Below are 22,750 nucleotides of genomic sequence, written 5' to 3'. Positions count from 1 at the left end.
CCGGATTTTATCCACAACCGGACGGTCATGGTATCGCTTCTAGATTTCGTCATTGTGTAGGCTTCGGAATCGACCATCCTCATGTAGGGGGCCAAAAATTCTTCGAAGGATTCTTCTCTCGAACGCGGTCAAGAGTTCGCAATTTTTCTTGCTAAGAACCCAAGTTTCCGATGAATACATGAGGACTGGCAAGATCATAGTCTTGTACAGTAACAGCTTTGACCTTATGGTGAGACGTTTCGAGCGGAACAGTTTTTGTAAGCTGAAATAGGCTCTGTTGGCTGCCAACAACCGTGCACGGATTTCATCATCGTAGCTGTTATCGGTTGTGACCCTAGATAGGAGAAACTGTCAACGGTCTCAAAGTTGTATTCTCCTATCTTTATTCTTCTCGTTTGACCAGTGCGGTGATGTTGTTGGTTGGTTGTTTTTCGGTGTTGACATCATATACTTTGTCTTGCCTTCATTGATGTGCAGCCCAAGATCTCGCCCCAGTTGCCGCCTGCTCGATCTGGATGAAGGCAGTTTGTACATCTCGGGTGGTTCTTCCCATGATGTCGATATCGTCAACATAGGCCAGTAGTTGGGTGGACTTGAAGAGGATCGTACCTCTTGCATTTACCTCAGCATCACGGATCACTTTCTCGAGGGCGAGGTTAAAGAGGACGCATGGTAGGGCATCCCCTTGTCGTAGACCATTGTTGATGTGGAATGGTCTTGAGAGTGTTCCTGCTGCTTTTATCTGGCCTCGCACTTTGGTCAGGGTCAGCCTAGTCAGTCTTATTAATTTCGTCGGGATACCGAATTCCCTCATGGCCGTGTACAGTTTTACCCTGGCTATGCTATCATAGGCGGCTTTAAAGTCGATGAATAGATGGTGCAACTGATGTCCATATTCCAACAGTTTTTTCATCGCTTGCGGTAGAGAGAAAATCTGATTTGTTGCTGATTTGTCTGGAGTGAAGCCTCTTTGGCATGGGCCAATGATGCTCTGACCGTATGGGGCTATCCGGCCCAGAAAGATAGCGAAGAATATCTTATAGGTGATACTCGGTTACGTGATACCTCTATAATTGCTGCATTGCGTAATATCCCTCTTTTTATATATGGGATAGATAATGTCTCGTTGCCGATTCGCTGTCCCACACCTTGAACATTAGTTGATGAACCACTTGGTGTTGTTGGTCGCCTTCATATTTAACCAATTCGGCTGTAATTCTATCGACTCCTGGGGACTTATGGTTTTTAAGCCGATAAATTGCACGGACTGTTTCTTTTACGCTTAGTGGTTGCACCATTTGTCCGTCGTCTTCAGTTGGCGGGACCCCAACTCGCCGATATTTTGGTTGTTGAGCAGTTCATCAAAATATTGAACCCATCGCTCCTATATGCCCATTTTGTGGGAAATCAGATTTCCCTGTTTGTCGTGCAGGATGAGTATTGAGGTTAATAGGGCTTCATCCTGCTGACTTGTTGGTAAAATTTGAGCGCCTGGGGCGGTTGCTCCGTGTACTTTTTGAGTTCACAGACTTGTTGGTTCTCCATTGACCGATAGCATTGGCTTGAGATATTTAAATCACTCAGTTCTGTTAGCGGCAGTGGCCCGCACAGAACTTAGCGATTTAAATATCAAGGATCAATGCTATCAGCCAATCAAAAACTGCTTAATGAAATTACTTCAAGCATTAACGCAACCTGGATGAAGTGGCGTTGCCCAACTTGTGTTCTTTGTGATCGGTGTATCAACGAACGTCTCAAATCTAAAATTTACCGCAGTGTTGTCCGCCTTGTCACCCTCTATGGTTCTGAGTGTTATGTTGGTCTAGTTATGTGAGACGCTTTGAACACATCTGAAATGAGTATACCCGCGATCAATATGGGGTTGCACAGATCGTGGAAAAACAGCGAGAGAGGTGCCTTCGATGGTCACGTAATTCGCACCAAAGAGAATTTACTTGCCAAGATTGGTCTAAACATCGAAGTCGATAGTAAGCCACCAAAAGGAAGGCCGAAACAACGCTGACTTGATGGGATGGGACCTCGCGATTGCATCCAGATCAGGCTCTTGATAAAACAAAATGGCCGAACCGATTACGAGGAGCCGACCCTGCTTGTGAACGGAACAAAGGCTGAAGAAAAAAAAGATATAATAAATATTTAACCTTGTTTAGTTCTGACATTGCTTGAATATTTTCTTTATTCCATGCATAATAAGAGAATCATTTCCTTAAGTAAGAATCATTATTTGACTCTTTCACAGGCTGCAGTTCTTTCCACTCATCGGCTAGGACGTAATCAAACTGAAGATAAAAAGTCTCGTCGGCGAAGAATTTACTGTTTGGCATCAGAAGAGAAACCCCAGATGCCGTATATGTTGAAGAATTTCTACAGTTTTGTAATGGACAACAAAGAAGTTGTAAAAGCTCTGTCTTTGCTTTCGACCTGTACAAAAAATATAAAGCCGGAAATGCAAGTGTTCATAAAACGTTGGAAACCATATCATTTTCTGTGGAAGAATGATCGGACAACCCGTGAACTTATGGAGTTCGGTCTGCAAGAATTTGAATCGTCATTGCGATGTCTAGCCGAACTGGATTCCAATCTCCTTGTTGAACCTGATCAGGAAGTTATTGGACAATGTATAGCAATATCAAATGAACGGTTGAAGTTTGGATTGGCAGTTGAAATCAAGTGTAAGTAAATGTTTTTTAATTTGCAAACTATGTGCATGTATTTTGACTTTTGAAGAGGAAAAAGTTTTCATTCATTCACCTATTAACATTATTGTAAACCCTTTATTTAAATTGTGCTCTTAAAACTTATTAAAATCAGTATACCGTCTGTCAATCTGGAGGTGGAAATCTAAAAAAAATTCTGCGGTGCTGGATTGTAGCATTATATGGCATTCATACTCTTTCATCTTCCCCCAAAGTGACAATTATTCCCACTCTCCGCGCTTTCTTTGCGCGTTCTATTCATTCCAATTCCCCGAATTTGCTTCCCGGGATCATGCTACCTCTAGCACACCATTTTCTGCTATTAGATGTACTTTTCAAATTAATATAAAATTGAGATAAAAGGGAGTATCATACAAATTGATTTCATACAGACACATTCTCTAAACATTATATCCCGTCAGGAATTGCGAATTTTTCCTAGTCATTCTTTAATATGCAATTTTTTTTGTGGAATAAATTCAACGAGGCATAGAAATCATCTTACTACTTGAGATATATACCAAGTGCATGGGGGCAGGCAAAAATGGTCTTTATTCCGAAAACGATTAAAAAGGGTCCTTTTCACCCTAAATTTTTCATACCACTTTGCCTAACATCGTTCGTACTCAAAACGGTGGAAAAGGTCATAGACAACTATATTAGAACTAACGTTCTAATCCCCTATATCTGTTTCAACACGCTTACCGGGCAGGCGCTCAATTGAAACTGCTCTGTATCAGTTTGCGGATGAATTACGGGATTCCATAGAAACAAAAGAAATAGCACCATGTCCGTTTTTGGTATTTGAAGGAGCATTCGATAACACATCGCACACAGAGATACAAGATGCCTTGATCCATAAGAAAGTAGGAAACACTCTGGCCTTTTGAGTGGGCTACATGTTAGAGAGTAGGCAAATAAAGTATCGACACTAGGAAAGGTAAGGTTGACATCGCATGGAGGTGAAACGAGAAACAGAGGTCAGATATTTGGGTATTACGCTAGACCAAAAATTACTCTGGAAGACGCATGTCGGGAACACTTCTCGGAAAGCTACGAGGGCTCTGACTCGCTAGTCCATAGCAGAAAATTGGGGTTGCACCCCGAAGATACTACTTTGGATGTACACATTGCAATAGTAAGGTCAATCTATAGGGCGGCGATCTGGGCAGAAAGAACTGAACGCAGCACACAAGCCAGGGAGTTACACAAACTCCAAAAACTGGCTTGCGTGTGTATCGGTGGGGCAATGAGGACATGCCCAACGGCATCCCTGGAGGTCTTTCTGGGATTAATTCCTTTCCATCTTCACATACAAATGCAGGATATGAGGGCAATCTTCAGGATGGTCGGGGGTATCATTGAGGCGGAAGCTGCCTAAATCGAAGGGCGATTGATATTCTTTATAGGCGCTACCCCGAACTATTAATACCAGAGAATAACATGACAACGAGGTTTCACTTCGATAAGAAGTTTGAAACACGTCGGAGTAATAAGGCCACCAGCAACCAGCAACTGATTAGTTTGTACACCGACGAATCCGTCACAGCTGAAGGAGTGGGTGCCGTAGTCATTGGTCCGAGGAAAATGTACTTGCAGCTAATGGGTAAGCATATTAGCATGTTCCAGGCGGAAATATACGCAATAGAGAGATGTGCCTGTAGATTCCAAAGGAACTAAAGGAGGCAGAACATTCCTATTCTGACTCATAGCCAAGCGGTGATCAAGGCTCTTAGGTCCACCCAGGCGAACTCTAAAGTGGTATGGGAATGCCTTGAGAAAGTCAATATGCTGGGCTTGTTCAGTAAGGTCTTGATTGGCCAAGAACGGGACAGGAATGCCTTTACACGGGCTAGGACGCTTCTGTGGAATCGGAAACAGGTTCATGGAACCTTTGGTTTTGGGATAAGGGTATATCAGCGGTTGCCTCACTTGTACGTCTAATCCAGATACGCTTTGATATTGAGTTTTGCATTGGCCATTATTTCTAGCTGTTTGATATCCGACTTTGAAGCGAATAAATATCCCATCCACTCCTTTGTGGAGGTAAAGCAGTACCTTCTCTGTATATAATATTTAATAAATCCTTACTTCTATTTTATTATCACACTTAATGCTACCATATGTAAGTGATGATCCTACGGCAACGGGATAGCACAAAGATGAACATAGACATCGACGATGAACTGGGATTCGAACCCGCAATAGCGAGATCGAGATGATGATGCTCAACTAACTTTAGCATCGGCACGTTTCCTAGGATAGGTGATTAAGGCCACAATTCCTATCACATACGTTTTTCTCGTGACTGTAGTTTCCTTCTTCACGAGAAAAATTAGAATCCAGGATCGAGGACTCAATACCGAGTACGTTGGAAGTTTTGGCATATCTATGAATGTACTTCTTAGGTCCTTCGGTATCGCTCCAACATGTGCCTTCGAACAGGTAACACTCAACCAACTTACTTAAATAGCTGGAGACACTAACTTGAGCTACTAAACTATTAATACATCTCTAGTTGACCGAATTGAAAGGATTTTTAGTCTGTCTAGTTTCGTGATCGCCTCGAGCAGGACATGACTTCGGGTGTTTGTAGTTCAAATGTCACATTTAATCTTTTTTTGCTTGGTCGCTTTTTGCCGTAAAAAGCTATTAGAATAAATCTGTGTGCTAGGGAAGGTGGGTACCAGTGGCCTCTCCTAGAAGTCCAATTAGCGCTCTGGCGTGCCTTTTGATGCCACAAACTCCCACCAGACCATGAGTGTTGTGATAAGAGCAAGGAGGCAGAGTTCATCTGGTTCAGATCTTCAGAGCCAGCATTCATGAAAGAAATCAGCTCTCCTATCAGCTAAAGATTTCTGTGGGTCAGAAACTCCAAAACATAACTGTTCCTGAAATGTTAATAACGCCTCAGATAGAACTGACATCACGGCTACGACCTTTGGCTATCGGAAACGGACTATGATTGGTTTTTGGAAAGTGTACATCCTCCTTGACAACGATATCGAGAGATTCCAGAAAGCTCACTTTCTCCAACTCGAGCATGAATTCCAAAGTTTTTAAGCTGGTTTGAATAATAATAATAATCGTTGGCGCAACAATCCATGTTGGATCAGAGCCTTGAAGTGTGTTAGAGCACTTCATTCTTGACCATAACGGTACACTAGGAGGCAATGTGGTCAGCATTGCGCTCGCCCGAAATTATTACCCTGATTTGACTCAGGTACTCATTCACAGCTGAGTCGACTGGTATCCGACGTCAAATCACGATACAAATTCCACTGCCACCAGTGAGATTTGAACCGCGACCTTCCGTGCGACAGCCTTGCGCTCTAACCACTCAGCTATCCGGACACAAGCTGGTTTTGTATGTGGAAAAGTCGAGTGGTAGTAGACGCGAATCCGATTTCGGGTGGTTTCGACGGCTATCGCAAGACGTACTTTCTTGACCTGAGAGTCGATCTCTGACAGCTACAGTGCAGTGCATCAACGAAGACTTCCAATATAGTGGAGAAGGATGCTTTCTACGAGCAATTATATGCAATTCAGAGGGGCTTCTCAAAGGTAACATTGTCACCGTAATGGGTCATTTGAATGCAAAGATGGGTTCTGACAACAACTTGCTTGGAAATGTGATGGGGAAATTTGGACTTAGCGATCGTAATGATAACGAATTCTGGAATCGTGGACTTCGCTCGGACTTCAATACTCCGGGAGATGCCGCAGAACGTAATGATTTGAGAGGTGTGTACCGCATTGACGATTCTCCTACTATTGCTTTTCCAGAAAGTGGAAGAAGGGGATAATCGTTAAGATTTCAAAGAAGGTTTTTGAGGGTGACAATTCAAGGGGTATCCTGGCATCTAAGAACACCTCGAAAGCTTGATCGGCAGAGAGAAAGCAGGTTTCCACTCTAGATCATTCACATCAATACGCTGATCATTCTTAAACAGTGATGGGAGTTTACATCTTTGCTTCACTTGCTCTTTATCGATTTCGAGAGGGTTTTAGACGGCATGAATAAAAAGTATATCTGCCATGTTCTACGCAGGCAGGGCATTCCGAAGAAACTAATAATTATTATTAGAGCGATATATATCGAGATATGAATCTCGGAGGATTTGAGGTTCAAAGTTGAGTTCGCTAAGGTGCGTCTTGTCAACGATATTATTTCTTCTTGTTATCGGTGACGTCCTTCATGCTGCCCAGCAAAACCAATGTCCTCAACTTGTCAGCTTATCCCTATCTGTTCTGATGGGCAGATCATCGAAGGTGTCGATTAAATTGTATAATTTATATATCTTGGAAACGAGATTTTTTTCGATGGTAGCATTAACAGCGCTAAAACCGCTTTCGTTACCTTGTCTGGTTATGCTATGCAGTGGAACTTCATTATGGTCAAAATTACTTGGCGAAAGACAGAAGAGGAGGAATTCAGTAGCTCGGGAAGTCATGGGTGCAGTTCAAGCACACTTCAGCGATCCATGATCGATGGCGTGTAGGTGCGGTTGACGCGCTATATCCCATTAAGCAGTGAATGGCGCAAATCGAGTAGAACACGATCTTGAGTGTTTGTAGTTTGATTGTCAAATTCCACGATTTCGAGTTCCCTTTTTTGAAACGACGACATCTAACATTTCCTCTTATTGCACCATTGTCATGCTGGGAAGACCGTGGTAATTCTTCTGGGTACACAGGCTCCAGATAGAAGTGTCTTGTATCTTCCTATCGTACGCAGGGTCATCCCTCAGGAAGTTTTCCTTCACTTGATATGACCAGCCCAGTCCAATTTGTGTAACCACCTTCTTCGAAGACTCAATGTGTTGACAAATTTTCTAACGCCTTTGTTAGGGTTCACGTTCCGCAAGCATATATGTAGTAGCACCACTGTGGACTAGCGTTGATTTCAATATAGGCACGATTCCATTCAAGGCTTTGTTCTGGGGGGAGTGCGAACTTCCAGAAGCCTTCGGACTTTGTTCCTTGGCCGAAATCTCACTCAGTATTACAAATACGCTTGTGCTTTCAATATCCTGATAATAATCCAGCCAGGACCGCTTCCTGGCAGTCTTAAAGGCTGCTTTAGTGCAAGCTAGTCACTATCTTTTCTTTTAGAAAAATTTTTATCTGTGCTGAATACTGTCAATCTTCCTTCGTCTCGTCATCGTTCAATATTTGTATATTTATGAATCTGTTTAAAATTATAGAAGGTCTGATATAAAGTTTCGCCATAGCTGACTGCCGCATTATTACTTACAAATGTGTCAGGAGGGTTTTTCATATAGTTTGAATTATAATTTCTATGAACCAGTTCCTAGAATATGATCGTTTCCTATCTGAATATACAAATATAATATTTGGATGTATCTTTCGTAAAGGCAGAAATGTTATTGATCCGAAAATTCTTGTTCTGATGACACTTTGCAGTAAATATTACTCTTATGAATGTCTATTTGTTACATCCAGCTTGTAACCACAAAATCGGCCAAGCTATGAAGAAGAAATACAAAAAGGAGATGGATTACGTATATGCAGTTATCAGCGAAATGGATCGCAAATTAGATCGCCAAATTCGAGATTTAGACGATGTTCGCATGATAATGGACACGTTGGGTAAAATCCGCGAACAGGAAGTTGATATGGAACTTCGAATTGATCCGATTGAGGTAAGATTTAGCCTTTTTCATAACTTTCAAAATAAAAGAACTACATAGGGAACCATTACAGGAAGCTTTTAATGTCCTTACGCGATACGAAGTCCAAGTTGAGCGTGAACAATTCGATCAGGTGGATAACCTTCGCTATACCTTCCAAAATCTACTAGCCAATGCCTTGCAAGCTCAAGTCAATCTACTCGAAATGCAACCCAGTTTCCAAAACGAACTCAAGTCGAATCTGGAACGATTCAAACAGGATAAAATTGATTATGTGAATGAATATCGTACAGCAGGACCCATGCAACCTGGACTGACTCCACGCGAAGCGTCCGACAAGTTGATATTATTCCAGAACAGATTCGAGGGCATGTGGAGACGATTGCAGACATATCAGAGCGGTGAGGAGTTGTTCGGACTACCCCAGACGGACTATCCGGAGCTTGGTCAAATCAGAAAGGAGCTGAATCTGTTGCAGAAACTCTACAAATTATATAATGATGTTATTGACCGAGTCAGTAGCTACTATGATATTCCGTGGAATGAGGTGGATATCGAGGAAATTAACAACGAATTAATGGAGTTTCAAAATCGTTGCAGAAAGTTACCTAAGGGGTAAGTGGAAAGTTAATGTATCTGAAGAATTATCTATTTAAGTGAAATTGGACATGCTTATGCTTTGCGCTTTTAATTTGATTAGATACATTTTTGCTTAAACACTATTTGACTTTTCCAGGGAATACATTTCAGATAATTAGTGTTTGGTAAAAAGAAAGATTAAGTTTTTTAGAGTAGATTTCTGCCGATTTGTTCAGATTTTGATAGCAACGATTAAAATATCTTCAGGAGCTGCTTGTAAGATATTCAGCCATTAAGCCTAACTAACCGCTTTAAGTATAACTTCCGGAGGAGGGTTGGTTTATAAGTGGTTGATGGGCTGGGAGTTGGGTGGCAAAAATTCAAAAATAGTCGCGGGGGGTGTGAAATGAAAGATCTTGATTAGTACTTTACGAAACATGTCTTAGTTTTGACTGCGAGATAGGAGGAACTTGAGGAGTCTGTGATATGTCTCCATGCTTCATGATACTAGACCCTTCTTCTGCGTCATGCGTTAAAATGCATTGGTTACATTGTAGTGTATATTCGTCACTATGGTCAGTATTGCGCTCGTTCCTTATTTCACCTGAGCACTCATTCACGGTAGAGTTGACAGGTATTGCACATCTAGTAAAGTTCGAAGTCTGGTGGATGTATCAAAACTGCTTCCTGTCTCTGTTGGTGTTCATCAAGGAGGCGCCCTCTCATCATTCCTCTTTGTTCTTATTATGGACATTGTCACTCGGGACATACAACGTCCGCCACCCTATACACTGTTTTATGCAAATGCAGTTTTCCTAGGCCCTAAAATGGAATGATCGCCTCATGCAACGCGGTCTCAGATTGAATCTGAGTAAAACTGAATTTTTGACGCCTGATGCCCATGATACAGGCTTAATCACTGTCAATGGCAATGATGTGCCCAGAACTGACCGATTTAAATATCTCGGGTCAATGCTATCAGTCAACGGAGAATTACGTTATGAAGATGCTTCACATATTAACGCAATTTGGATGAAGTGGCATTCCACAACTGGTGTTCTTTGCGATCGACATATCAACGAACGTCTCAAATCTAAAATTTACCGCACTGTCGTCTGTTCTCTCGTTCTCTATGGTCCTGACTGTTCGCCGACTATAAAACGCAATGAACGGCGTCTTGCGGTAATGGAGACGAAGATGTTACGTTGGGATAGTAACGTGATACGTTTTGATCACATCCGGAATGAGGATATCCGCAAACGATATGGGGTTGCACCGATCCTGGAAAAACTGCGTGTGAGGCGTATTCGATGGTATGGTCACGAAATTCGCGCTAACGGGAATTCATTTACGAAGATTGGTCTGAAGATCGAAGTCGATTGGAAACGACCAAAAGGCCAATGGAAATAACGGTGGGTGGCTTGATATGGTGGATGGTGGTTTAAGAACCTCTCGACAACCGATCACGACGAGCCGACCCTGCTTATGAACGGGACAAACATATCAGAGTGGAGTGTGTCATAGTGCATTTATAAGAATAAAATGAAAAAAACAAGTCATGATACAAGTTCCTCTTCTACCAGTAAGATTTGACGTGTAACCTTAAATCATTACAATCTAGTCCAAGCCACATTGGAGGAGAGATTTTATTCAGACAGTAATGTAGATCTCCATGGTAGCCTGGTAAACGCAAACTTCTTCGCTCGATGATTTGATTCGAGCCACCATCTCCTATTACAGCTCTGTCGGGCTAGTGGGCCTTCAAAATTCAAAGGCACTATAGGGGACAGAACAGTGGTATTCTGACCAACAAGCAAGCGGTTATCAAGGTTTTTAGGTTTATCCATGTACCTGGATCACCATAATTTTTTTCGAGATTATTTGGTCCAGTAGTTTCTGAGATTGTTCCTTCTCTTCTTTTTCTTCAGCCTTTGTCCCGTTCACAAGCGGGGTCGGCTCGTCGTGATCGGCTTCGTCATTTGGCTCTATCGAATGCCTGATCTGGGTGCAATCTCGAGGCTTTCAAATCCCCATCCAGCGTATCAAGCCACCGTTGCTTAGGTCTGCCTTTTGGTCGTTTACCATCGACTTCGATGTTCAGACCAATCTTTGCAAGTGAATTCTCGTTTGCACGAATTACGTGACCATACCATCGAAGACGCCTCTCTCGCAACTTTTCCACGATCGGTGCAACCCCATAACGATCGCGGATATCCTCATTTCGGATGTGAAATGTTAGTTTCTGAGATTGTTCCTTGAAGTATAATAATTGACCCCTTTCTAACCCGATTACAAGACTAATACCTGCTTCGAAAGTACTGATCGATACTTTTCATTTATTATTGCACATGACTATATTCGGTGCGAGGGGATTCACAGTTCCTCCCCTTCCGCCGAATTTCGTATCAATAGGTGTAAAAGTTTTCGAGAAAATTGGTGGTGACAGACAAACAGACCTACAGTAAACCGATTTTAATAAGGTTTTGCGACTTGGCATGATGCAAACATGGGCTGGAAATCCCCGAAATAGTCATCTTGATCAGAAAGAGAATCCTGATCTTACGTCCCATATCGATCAGCGAGTTGACTATGGAGTCGAAACCAATTGTTAAATATCTTGATTTAATGCTTGACTTGAAGAAGAACTTCTTTGAGCCAATCAAAGCAGCAACGGACAGGGCGCCTGGAGTCTCGGCCTTAAGTCGGCTAATGGCCAATGTTGGGGTCCCTACATCTGCTAAGAGACGTCTGCTTATGGGAGCAACGCAGTCCGTTCTGCTGTATGGCCTGGAGGTGTAGGCTAATACCCTTGGTAAGGAGGTGCATCGTAAGCGCCTTGCTCAAGTACAGAGACGGGAAGCTTTGCGAGTGGTGTCTGCATAACACACTGTCTCAGAACCTGCCGTGGTGGTGACTGCAGGAGTGATCCTTGTTGCGTCGCTTGATAATGGACGTAAAGCTATCTACAGCGAAAATTGAAGAGAAGTGGTTGCTCGTGAAGAACGTCAATGCGCACTTATCGAGTGGCAACTCTCTTGGCAAAATGAGCGAAAAGACAGATGGACTGCGCGGCTCATTCACAATTTAAATTCGCGGCTGAATCGAAGGCATGGTGAGATTGATTAATTCCTTACCCAACTTCTAAGTGGGCATGGAGGCTTTCAGTCTTATCTGCACAATATTGGCAAGGCACGATCTTCAGATTGGGTGTTCTGCGATGGAGTGGCAGACGACTCCGAACACTCCTTTTTCTCTTGTGAAAGGTGGGACGGCTTTCGTCAGCAGGTTCTTGCAGACACAGGGGAACTCTCTCCAGCCAACATTGTCAGAGAGACGCTGAGCAGCATTGGCAGATGGAGTCGTGTTGTGCATTATGTTTGGGTTCTTCTTGTTGCGAAGGAGATTGAACTCGACCGGCGGAGGGACCAGATGGCAAGGGTTTCCCTGAACTAACAACCCCCTTCCTCTCCTTCTTCTCTTTGGTGAACGGAATTCCCTGACATGAAGGCTTCCCAAGGCAGGAGAGCGGCGCTAGTCAGCAGTAATATGTCAAACGATTCCAGGCTCGTTCTCTGATGACAGGGAGGTGTTTAGTTGATAGTCGCACGGCGTACTGTTGCGGGAGTCCAACACTCTGTGCGTAAATGCATTCGCTTGCCCTCCTCCCAAAACAAAATAAGTTTTGCTTTACACAAAACCTTAAAACCGAGTTAGATATGGACAGATAAACTTGATAAAATATGGAGAGTACTTTGGGGTCTAGATATCCTTTATATATATGTATATGTGCAGCTAGGACGAGTGAGATTCTGGGCTGGGTAGTTTCCGATACTACTTTCGAATCCCCGCATTAACTGTTGGGAACACATGACTATTTGGAAAAAACAATTTACATTACTTCTTTGCATCATGCCCTCTTTGGAATCAAGCTAGGGCGATGTTATTTATCCCCTGCATGAGGATTCACAGTTCCAGCCTTTGCCCCGAATTGTGTCAATAGGTATAATAGTTTCTGAGAAAGATTAATTTACAGGCGCTTTGCTTAGACAGGAGTTGCAAGACTGTCATCAGGCCTTCCTGAGAAGGCTATACTCCTCGTTTATAGTTCTGCGCCTTCCAATTCCAGGGCGACCCATGCAACTCACTCGGGGATATAACGCAGCTGCCAACAATGCATTCATCGCCCTTTCTTAATTTCTTCCGCCTTTAAATCAGTTTGTGGTAAGTTGTCTGAGTTTGCAAATTTCAATAGCAAACAGCGTAGACAGATCTAGCGCCTTTAATACGTCGGGTGATATTAAGCTCAGTCTCTGACAGAAACTACGCTTCCAAGAAAGATAAATTAACCGACATCCTCGATATTCTACCTATTAATGTAGATAAGAACAATGCGATGGTAAGTCAGACTTAGGACCTTGGTGTTTATCTGCAGTCCGAATATTGGAGGAAAGATGTCATGACTCATTGTAGCCTTCCACGTCCCCCGAGTAAGGAAGGATAAAGAACGCTGCTGATAAAAAAAGAAATATTATCGCCCACAGAATGCTACCTTGCTGGATTTTATTTTAAACATCAGATTTTTCAGAAATTCTACCTCTATACAGCACCTGACATTTTGCACCATCATATGTCGCTTTGATAATGACTATCAGTTTCTCCAGAATGCCCTTCTCGAAATCCATAAAGAGAAGGCGAAATGGAGATCTGAACTCGGCACATTGCTCCAAAATGATCCGAAGGAGGATTCAGAGCGAAAACCGGTCTGCTTTATGTCGATTAAGCTTTCGAGATGTTCTTTAGTGCGCTCCAGGATAATCAGGAAAATCAGCTATCATATTTGCGGCGGCAGGAGATGGACAAATATCCCTTAAACTATCGCACTCAAAACCGGTTCTCTTCTTTGGAATCTTGACGATCACCCCTTGTTCCCCTCACTAGGAGTTTTCTGGGATTTACGGATGAGTGGAAGAAGCAGCTTTGTAGAGACAGCTGGATCTGCCATAAAAAATTCCGCACAGAGATCGTCAAGCCCAGCGGTTTCTGCTTTCCTGTCTACTGCAATAATGTTTTATGCCGATGCATGCTACGCTTCACTCTCCGAAGTTTGTTGCGATACTCGAATTCATGCGCGTCACTTTCGCCCCCAACTCGCACCTAAAATAAGAGCTCCTCGATCCACTTCCATGCCGTGGTAGTCAGCCAGATTTTATCGCCTCCCTTCGAGATGTTGCCAACAACCTCATTTTCATTGTAAGTAAGTGCACTTTTGATGGAACCTCAGTGCTCATCAATATCCTCCGGCAAGCTGTTCAAGATAATTGCCGTCCGGCCAGCAGGATAGTTTCTTTACTGTTAAACGACAGGCGGATCTCGTAAAAGAACCATGTTGAGCTTCGGGGGTCGAATTTTTCCACCTATGCGAGAAGATGTACACGCGATACGCAGGCGAAGGTAAACGAGGCTGGTAGAATTCCGGGGCGTATTAGTTATTTTCGAAGCATAATTAATTTCGAGATTTGCAGGTTGCTAGCCCACAAATCTTTGTCCTTTTTAGTCGCCTTTTATGCCAAACAATGAGTTGCGTTCCTCACTCACAGGGGAGTCACCTCCTCAGCGGGGTATCGACTTTCCGTTTAAAAAAAAGTAATATTAGCCAAGGTGTGGTTGGCCTACGCCTACTCCTTGAAACTCCAAGGTCTTAGAAATGCAGGGACTTGGAACTCCAGCGCCTGTTTATTTTGAGAGTAAGTAAGCAGGTTCGTGGGAGCTCTCAGAAAATTGTTAATGAACACGGGTGAGGTAAATGGAACTACGGAAGCATGGATCGTGGTTAAAAGAAAAAGCGGAATTATCATCCCTAAAAAAGGCGATATAACATACGCTGAAGCTCTTTGGAAAGTCAAATCCGACCGGGAATTGATGCACTGTGTAGAAAACATCAACCGAATCAGTTGCTACCAAAAAACGAGATTTAATGCTGGAGTTGACGAGCCTTGGGGGAAGGGCTGCAAGGATGTTGATGAAGTTCGGAACGGAGGAAGATATGAGAGAACCTAGAAAGGCAATTCGTACCTTTAGTTTGGAAGCATCCCCAACTAGGGGACCGAGGTATGCGTATACAGGCACACAAATAGCAACGATAACTTTGCTGGTTGTGAAAGTAGACTGGGTTGTTTGCCGACTCAGGAAGCAGGTGTCCCTCCAGCGCTTTCAGATGTCATGAATTTGGCCACATAGTAGCGGTATGTATTTGTGACTCTGATAGGTCAAAGAGGAACAGAAAATGTGGGGAAAGCAACAGTAGATGCTCAGTATTGACAAGAGCCTTGGATGCAATAAGGAATTGATATTGATACAACTCCATTTTAACCATTGTGAGGTCGCGTAGGACATATTCTTGCAGACCAACAATGAGAAGGGAGGGAAGTGGATACAATCAACGTGCCTTATCATAAGAATAACAACGGGCCCTCCGCGGACGCTTATCGAACACCGAACATGCTGTACCGCTCGGTATATATTCTATCAGAGGTGTGCCGCTTGCATGAAAAGCACCGTAAACATAAATAAATCAATTGAGGGAAGATCATGGGACAAGGTGAAGAATAGTTGGTGGACACAAAGGTTTAAACATTTATCTGGACCACGCGAGTCACCACGAAACGAGTTATGATTTGATGCAGTCCTAACGTGCAGACGGTGGGTGCAGAAAGTTTCTCCATAGGTTCAGTATGGATTAACAATTGTCCTACGTGCGAAGGTACAGTCGAAAATGCAGGACATGTTATTGTACCTGCCAAAGGTCTTGACTTAAGGAGGAACTTTCAAAATAAACTAAGGTTCCTTTTAAAAATTGTGAACTGCAGTAGTTTCAACGGTGACACGGAGGCATACTATGATGCAATGAAAATTACCGGAAATAATTTATTGCCAAGCAGTAGCAACTAATACAGCCAGAATGAGCAGTTAACAACTAATCAGCCTTGAGGACTAACACCAGAACGGTGGTCCTATAGTAGGAGTATGGAAAATTCTTGCAAGTGCAGTCTAAATACTCTCTTAACGGCCACTAATGCAGTTTTGTCCGGGATATCGTCTAAGCTTTAGCTGAAAAATGTAACCTCTCGAATTTAGATTGGTTTCTGTTTCATAGGCTTTCCTGTATTTCTCCATATCCGAATTGCATTATAATTTTAACTATCCTTTCTTAGCCAGAACGCATCGTGTTATGGAAGCGTCACTTGTTTCTGCATCTTTTCAAAGACTTCTCCTATCGCTTTTGTTTCCCTTCAGTATCGTCGCACTTGTTTTTAATCTATTGTTGGATGTCCTTGAATGTTGCGTTGCTAACACTTTACTGAATCCATATCCCTCCTTAAAAGGGGTCCATCTCTACAAACTGTGACCTTCTGTATTAATTTCTAACGTAGGAGAAGCCATCTTTACCAATCAATCAATATTAGTCGTTCAGTAAAATTGAATAAATAATTTTTTTATTCCAGCTTGAAAGAATGGCCAGCCTTCCATGCTTTGAAGAAGACAATCGACGACTTCAACGATATGTGCCCACTTCTAGAACTAATGGCTAATAAGGCAATGAAACCACGCCATTGGCAACGAATCATGGACGTAACAAAGTACATTTTCGAGTTTGACAGTGAAGGGTTCTCTTTGAAAAACATTTTGGAAGCCCCGCTATTAAAACATAAGGAGGATATTGAGGATATCTGTATCTCTGCAATGAAGGAGAAGGATATAGAAGCCAAGTTGAAACAAGTTACCAACGAATGGTCAGTGCACGAACTTCAATTCATGAGTTTCAACAATCGCGGAGAGCTTTTGCTTCGGGGTGATACCACGGCTGAAACCATAGGACAGCTGGAGGATAGTTTGATGGTCTTGGGATCTTTGTTATCCAATCGCTATAACGCACCTTTCAGGAAACAAATCCAGCAGTGGGTTTACGACTTGTCCAATTCGAACGAGATTCTGGAACGATGGCTCTTAGTACAAAATATGTGGGTGTACCTGGAAGCTGTGTTTGTTGGTGGTGACATTGCTAAACAATTGCCGAAAGAGGCAAAAAGATTTTCGAAAATTGATAAGTCTTGGCAAAAAATAATGCAAAGAGCTCATGAAACCCCTGGAGTTGTAGCATGTTGTGTTGGAGATGATCTTCTGAAACAACTTCTTCCGCATCTACAGGAGCAATTGGAGATTTGTCAGAAGTCTCTAAGTGGATATTTGGAGCGTAAGAGAATGATGTTTCCTAGGTTCTTCTTCGTATCTGATCCAGCCCTTTTGGAAATCCTCGGACAAGCTTCAGATTCTCACACAATACAAAACCATTTACTTTCAATTTTCGACAACATAAGATACGTTAAATTCCACGATATTGAGTATAATAAAATGTTGGCCGTTGTATCGAGTGAGGGTGAATCTATTCAGTTGGATCGTGCTATCAGAGCTGAGGGATCAGTGGAAACTTGGCTTATGTCGCTTCTTATGACATCCCAACAGTCTCTTCATTCTATCATTCGCCAAGCTTACATAAATATCAATGATCCAAACTTCACTCTTTTGGCATTTCTGGAGAAAATGCCAGCACAAGTTGGCCTCCTAGGGATACAGATGATTTGGACCAGAGACGCTGAGATGGCATTAATGCAGGCGAGACATGAGCGCAAAGTCATGTCAGAAACAAACAATAAATTCTTAGAATTACTCAATACCTTGATTGATCAAACTACAAGGGATCTCACCAAAATTGAACGAATTAAATTTGAAACTTTAATCACAATTCATGTACACCAGAGAGATATCTTTGATATCCTGGTAAATTTTAAAAAAATATTGATCCTTATAGGGCTCCTTTTTATCAGCTCTTTTATATTTTTTCATTCTAGTGTCGTATGAATATTCGATCGGCGAACGACTTTGAGTGGTTGAAACAGAGCCGATTTTATTTCAAAGAAGATTTGGATAAAACTTGGATATCGATAACGGACGTCACATTTACTTATCAAAATGAGTATTTGGGGTGTACAGACAGACTTGTTATAACACCATTAACTGATCGGTAAGTGAAAGTATGTAACTTTTATTAGTACGAAAATTTGGATGCCGATCATGATCCTATTGAATGAATGGAAATTGTAGATAGACTGTGTGACGGTTATAGTATTTACGCTTATTAACTAATATTTATGTTCGGAAATTATCTTGCATCTAAGGCATTTAAGATTTCGACATAATGTCTAGAACCTCAGAGTCTGAATCTAGAAATATTGTTCAAACGAGTTCTACATCCCTGAATGATTTTTACGGGTGATCAAAGGACTACTCCCTTAGGGCTGCTTGAGTGACGCTTTCAGAGTGGAATGCCTGCGTACTTCAATTTGCCGTTCATCACCTAGGTTACCTCTCTTAGAATCGTACACACTTCAGCCTGAAAGACCGTTGTAATGTTCGCAATGAAATGTCTTCTTTTCGTTTTTATACTAAAAGTAGAGTAGTGCTCCAGGAACGCGTGCTGTATTTGAGCTACTGTTATAGAAGACCTCAGTGTATTCTTCTAGTTCGTTCGAGGAGCCCAAATAAGGCTGTGATTCTTCGTTTTGATGTCATAAATTCTTAAGACCATGACTGCTATGGTAAGAACATCTATCTAGTGTCCAACATCTTTCTAGTGTCCGCAGCCTGATTTTAGCTGGAACTGCAAAGGAAGTGCCTAAGGGTTTATCCCTCCTCTCCGCAGCTTCAGCAATGCGAATTGTAGATGAATCCTGGGCCATCGTACGACTCCATTATGCTGTGTGTATCCTAAAAAGCTTCCGTACTGACTCCACAGACCATTTTTGACCCGTCAATGATGAATATTATGACCTAACCTTGCAACACGTCGCCACTCCTCAACTCTGTCTTGGAGCTCGGCTAGCATATGGTGTAGTCGATAGTTTCGCCGTTGAGTTTCGCTGTTCAATATGCGGACTGCACGCCACAGCGTATATAATGGGGCCCTCCTTGGGGAATAGGTGCAGGAGTACATTGAGAGCATCTGCCGGTCAGGAGCCTCAGTGGCACCTGCACACGCGGTTTTCTGAATCCTATTAAGCATCGTTCTACTGTACTTCTTGTCCAGCGCCTGCCACCAGAACCAGAACCGTAGAATGGAAGCAACCACGACTGTGCGCATCCAGAAAATCATCCCCGCCCGAAGACCCTACTTCCTTATAAGAACCTTTGCAGTCGTAGAAGGCTTTATAGGCCTTTTTAATCCTCAGTTTCAAGTTCAGTCTTCAATTTATGCAGGATCCAGGATTACACCCAGAGACTTTACATATAAGGAAAGAACCAGTCTTTGTTTTTTTAGCTGCGGGCGGTGGAATTCGGGTACGTATGTCTTGGTCGTCGGCATACTCTACCACTTTCACCCCGTTACTGTCCAATATGATTAGAATTTCACTCATTACTATCAATCAAAGCCACCCTGGGGCGTACCCCTGCTCACAGCTCTAGTCAAGTGGCTACCCCAACATCAGACTGGATTATGCTGGTTATAACAACCGGATAATATTCGGATTAAGGCTTTCATGATGAAATATTAACGTTATTCAATGCTCCTCTATATTCAGGAAGTCAACTAAGGCATATTGTTTGTATGGTAGCGACCACTCCATGCTAATCACTTCGTGAAGGGCGGTTTTTGTTTACTTGCATTTGTTGTGGCCGTGCTTAGACTTGGAGAAAGGTAACCTCTCCATAATCATCGTTAAGTGGATGTCCAGGACTCCCTCTAGGGTGTTCAAAACGATAGACGTGAGATTGATTGGTCGAAAATCCTTCTCCGACTTATTGCTACGCCTGTCCCTTTCGGTATAAAAACCACTCGCGCTCGTCTCCAAGAGTGTGGTACTTACCTCAAAGATTTGCAGTTCCGGTAAATCTCGACAAGCCACGCCACAATCCTTCTTACTGTTTCGTACAATACCATTTGGGCCCGAAGATTTATATATAGAGAAGCTATCCAGTCGATTTTATCCTCAGTAATTATCGATTTGATAGTGCCACATGACTAGGACTACATACGCTCCAAGCGAGGCTCTGACTCGTAGTTCTCCTTGTTGGCGGGGAAGTGCGTCTGAACTAGCAGGTCCTGGGATTCCATCAAGGAACCTTTCAACATTTTAAGAAAGGATGGGCTCCTATGCTCATTGGGCAGAATCGTACTGTGTTTCGCAGTTTCGCTGGTGGTTTCAATGTTCTGACGATGGTCCAATCTAGACTGCTACCTCTTCATGGTATTGTAAAATGGATGTAACTAAGTCCTGGGTGCAGAATCGTTTTACCGTGGTTACTTCTGATAATTTAGTCATCATGACAGAGTCTCTCAATTTAGTGAATTCTTTATAGTAGAAGACTCCAGTCTTCTCAATTTTTCTTAAACTAAGAAATGATCTTAAAAAATCATCATGTATCTAACATCCGACATGCTCCGTCTTATTGCGTTCAGTGTTTACAATGGTGAACTTAGGTCGTCAGCTGTAGGAGGATTGCCAGCTGGAGCCATTTTAGGATAGCATGATCAGTACCCTCTAAATGGCGGAACCCATCCTGAAAATATTGATTGTTAAACCTTGGCTTCGGTCCAGGTTTCAACATTTTTTTTCATGGAAACTTCGGAAAAAAATGTTTATCATACATTTTACCATACTTAGGGGAACGTCCTGTTACGACAGAAATGAGACTGCTGCTTGCTCAAACGTCTTCTTCCTTATCGTCTTCTTCTATGGGAGGGACTAGTTTTATTGAGATCCCTCTCACGGAATTGATCACATCCTAACAGACTGGTGGTAGCCTTAGCGAAAACCGTAGAGAAAGGCCCTTGTGCGTATTGTGCTTTTTGTGCGCATTGCTGCTGGCCGAACAATCTGCTGGGTTTAGTGTTGGTCTTAAGGTGGTCAGCAGCTTGTCCTCACCTACTGTCAAAAGTTCTGCTTCTTTGTGCCCGACTTATCTGGATATCATGTCCGGATGTCCGCTGAGTGGTTGGATCACAAGGCTGTCATACGGATGGTCGCGGTTCAAATCTCACCGGTGGTTGAGTCGACTCAGCTGTGATTGAGTACCTGAGTCAAATCAGGATAATAAATCTCGGGCGAGCGCAATGCTGACCACATTGCTTCCTACAGTGTATTGTAGTGTACCGTTGCGTTCTTGAATGAAGTGCTCTAACACACTTCAAGGCCCTGATCCAATATGGATTGTTGCGCCAACGATTCTTATTATTATCTGGATATAGTCTCAATTGTAGTGCAACAATACCTAGCTTGTCCCACATACTGCCTAAGAGTCCACTTCCTTGCGTTTGACCTGTTTGGATATAGCACTAGTGATGCAACAATGCCCATGTCCTCAATCCCAAGGAGCTTCGCCTTCTTTCCCAGTACCTTCTCCACTCAGAGTTTTCCTGTGTTCCCAGTGTCCGCACTGCATGGATCGAAACTTACCAGTACTAGATTATTTGTATGCACATCACCAACTCCCCTATCCCCTATCTTCCGCTTTTCATGGCAGCAACCAAGGAGAGTATTCCGACAGGTAGGATTTATTAAATGGCCCCTACTCCTTAGTCACTGAAGTTTCCTTCTGCGGGGTCTCCTTCATTCATTTTATGGGCGATTGAGGCAATTTCACCCATCATGAGAGTTGTCGTACTTTTCGTTCTGGCTGACTGCACCCAGGGCGCTAAATGCAGGTTTCTTATCGAAGTGGTGAGCATCTTTCTACAAATTTGTTCGTGGAGAAACGTGCGTGAGGCCTACAAAATCGACTCCTTGGTTCTGACTCCATTATTTACAGTTATAGTTGATTGGAAGTCTGTGAATTCTTATCACTTAGAGAGCTAATATTAACAGATTCCGTATAACATTTTGAATCTTTTTAAAATATTAGTAAACTATGTGATAAATGCAGATGTGACGATGGTGGAAATGATAATCTGTGTTGGTTATGCCCAATCCCATGGGAAGAACTATCAAAAAAACACAATGCCCGCCGACATGCGATCTCATGGCTCTGGAGTAGCCAGGCGCTGGAATATATGGGGTCTTTTTGCATACTTCAGTGTCTCTCACTTCATGTGCAAAACTTCGCATATCTTACATATGATGCGTTAGGATTGCATCGGAATCCCAAATATGAAATGAGGAATCGCGAGAAGTTACGAAAACGGACGCTAAGGTAAATTGGAAATCAAGAAAAAAAACCCGCGTGTGTGGAACGCGGAAATGTATGATTTGAGTACCGCGATCGAAGGGGGAAAAATCCACGACGAATCACGTCCTCATCCGATATATATTTTGTCTTGGATGTCAATGGGGTACCCTGCCGGCCTTGGCATCCACCCGGTATTATAATCGGAGACGTCGAGGTGTTTTTCAGGTTCTGGTGTGGTGTGAAATTATGGGATTAGTTTCGTGTGAAATCTTGTTAATGATGCGAAAGAGATTGAAGTGCCCAAAGGGACCCCTCCCCCAAATATCCTTCAACCTGACAGGGGTGTGCAAGCGTGTATTGACCGGAGAATTAAGCTGTACTTTGGCCGACCTACATGATCAACGTTCGCCATTTTCTCTGTTCTTAGGACAGGTATGTCCTCGTAAATAGCCATGTTGATTTCAACGGGCGTGGTCAGCAGGTTGGTTTTTTCCTTCTCTCTTCAATTTTGCGTCGGCCTTATAACTTTTTACGGTTCCTTCGTGCTGGACAATAATTCATTCTGGTGTTAGCCTCAAAAGC

At 42.8% G+C, this 22,750-nt stretch overlaps 1 protein-coding gene across 2 annotated transcripts in view; it reads left to right on the top strand.

Annotated features, from left to right (window-relative positions):
• The window catches only part of LOC119660242 (dynein heavy chain 5, axonemal), a 207,522-nt gene that overhangs the window by 40,922 nt on the left and 143,850 nt on the right, over positions 1–22,750 (top strand). For both annotated transcript variants that reach the window (XM_038068695.1, XM_038068696.1), the window contains 5 exons: positions 2,261–2,693; positions 8,184–8,383; positions 8,445–8,986; positions 16,453–17,785; positions 17,857–18,029. In XM_038068695.1, the coding sequence (XP_037924623.1) occupies positions 2,261–2,693; positions 8,184–8,383; positions 8,445–8,986; positions 16,453–17,785; positions 17,857–18,029 (2,681 nt within the window). The remainder of the gene's footprint in view (positions 1–2,260; positions 2,694–8,183; positions 8,384–8,444; positions 8,987–16,452; positions 17,786–17,856; positions 18,030–22,750) is intronic.

The sequence above is a fragment of the Hermetia illucens genome, chromosome 6, assembly GCF_905115235.1.
Source record: "Hermetia illucens chromosome 6, iHerIll2.2.curated.20191125, whole genome shotgun sequence".
NCBI lineage: Eukaryota > Metazoa > Arthropoda > Insecta > Diptera > Stratiomyidae > Hermetia > Hermetia illucens.
Note: the sequence above shows the minus strand (reverse complement) of the source record. Positions and strands in the feature narration are given on the sequence as shown.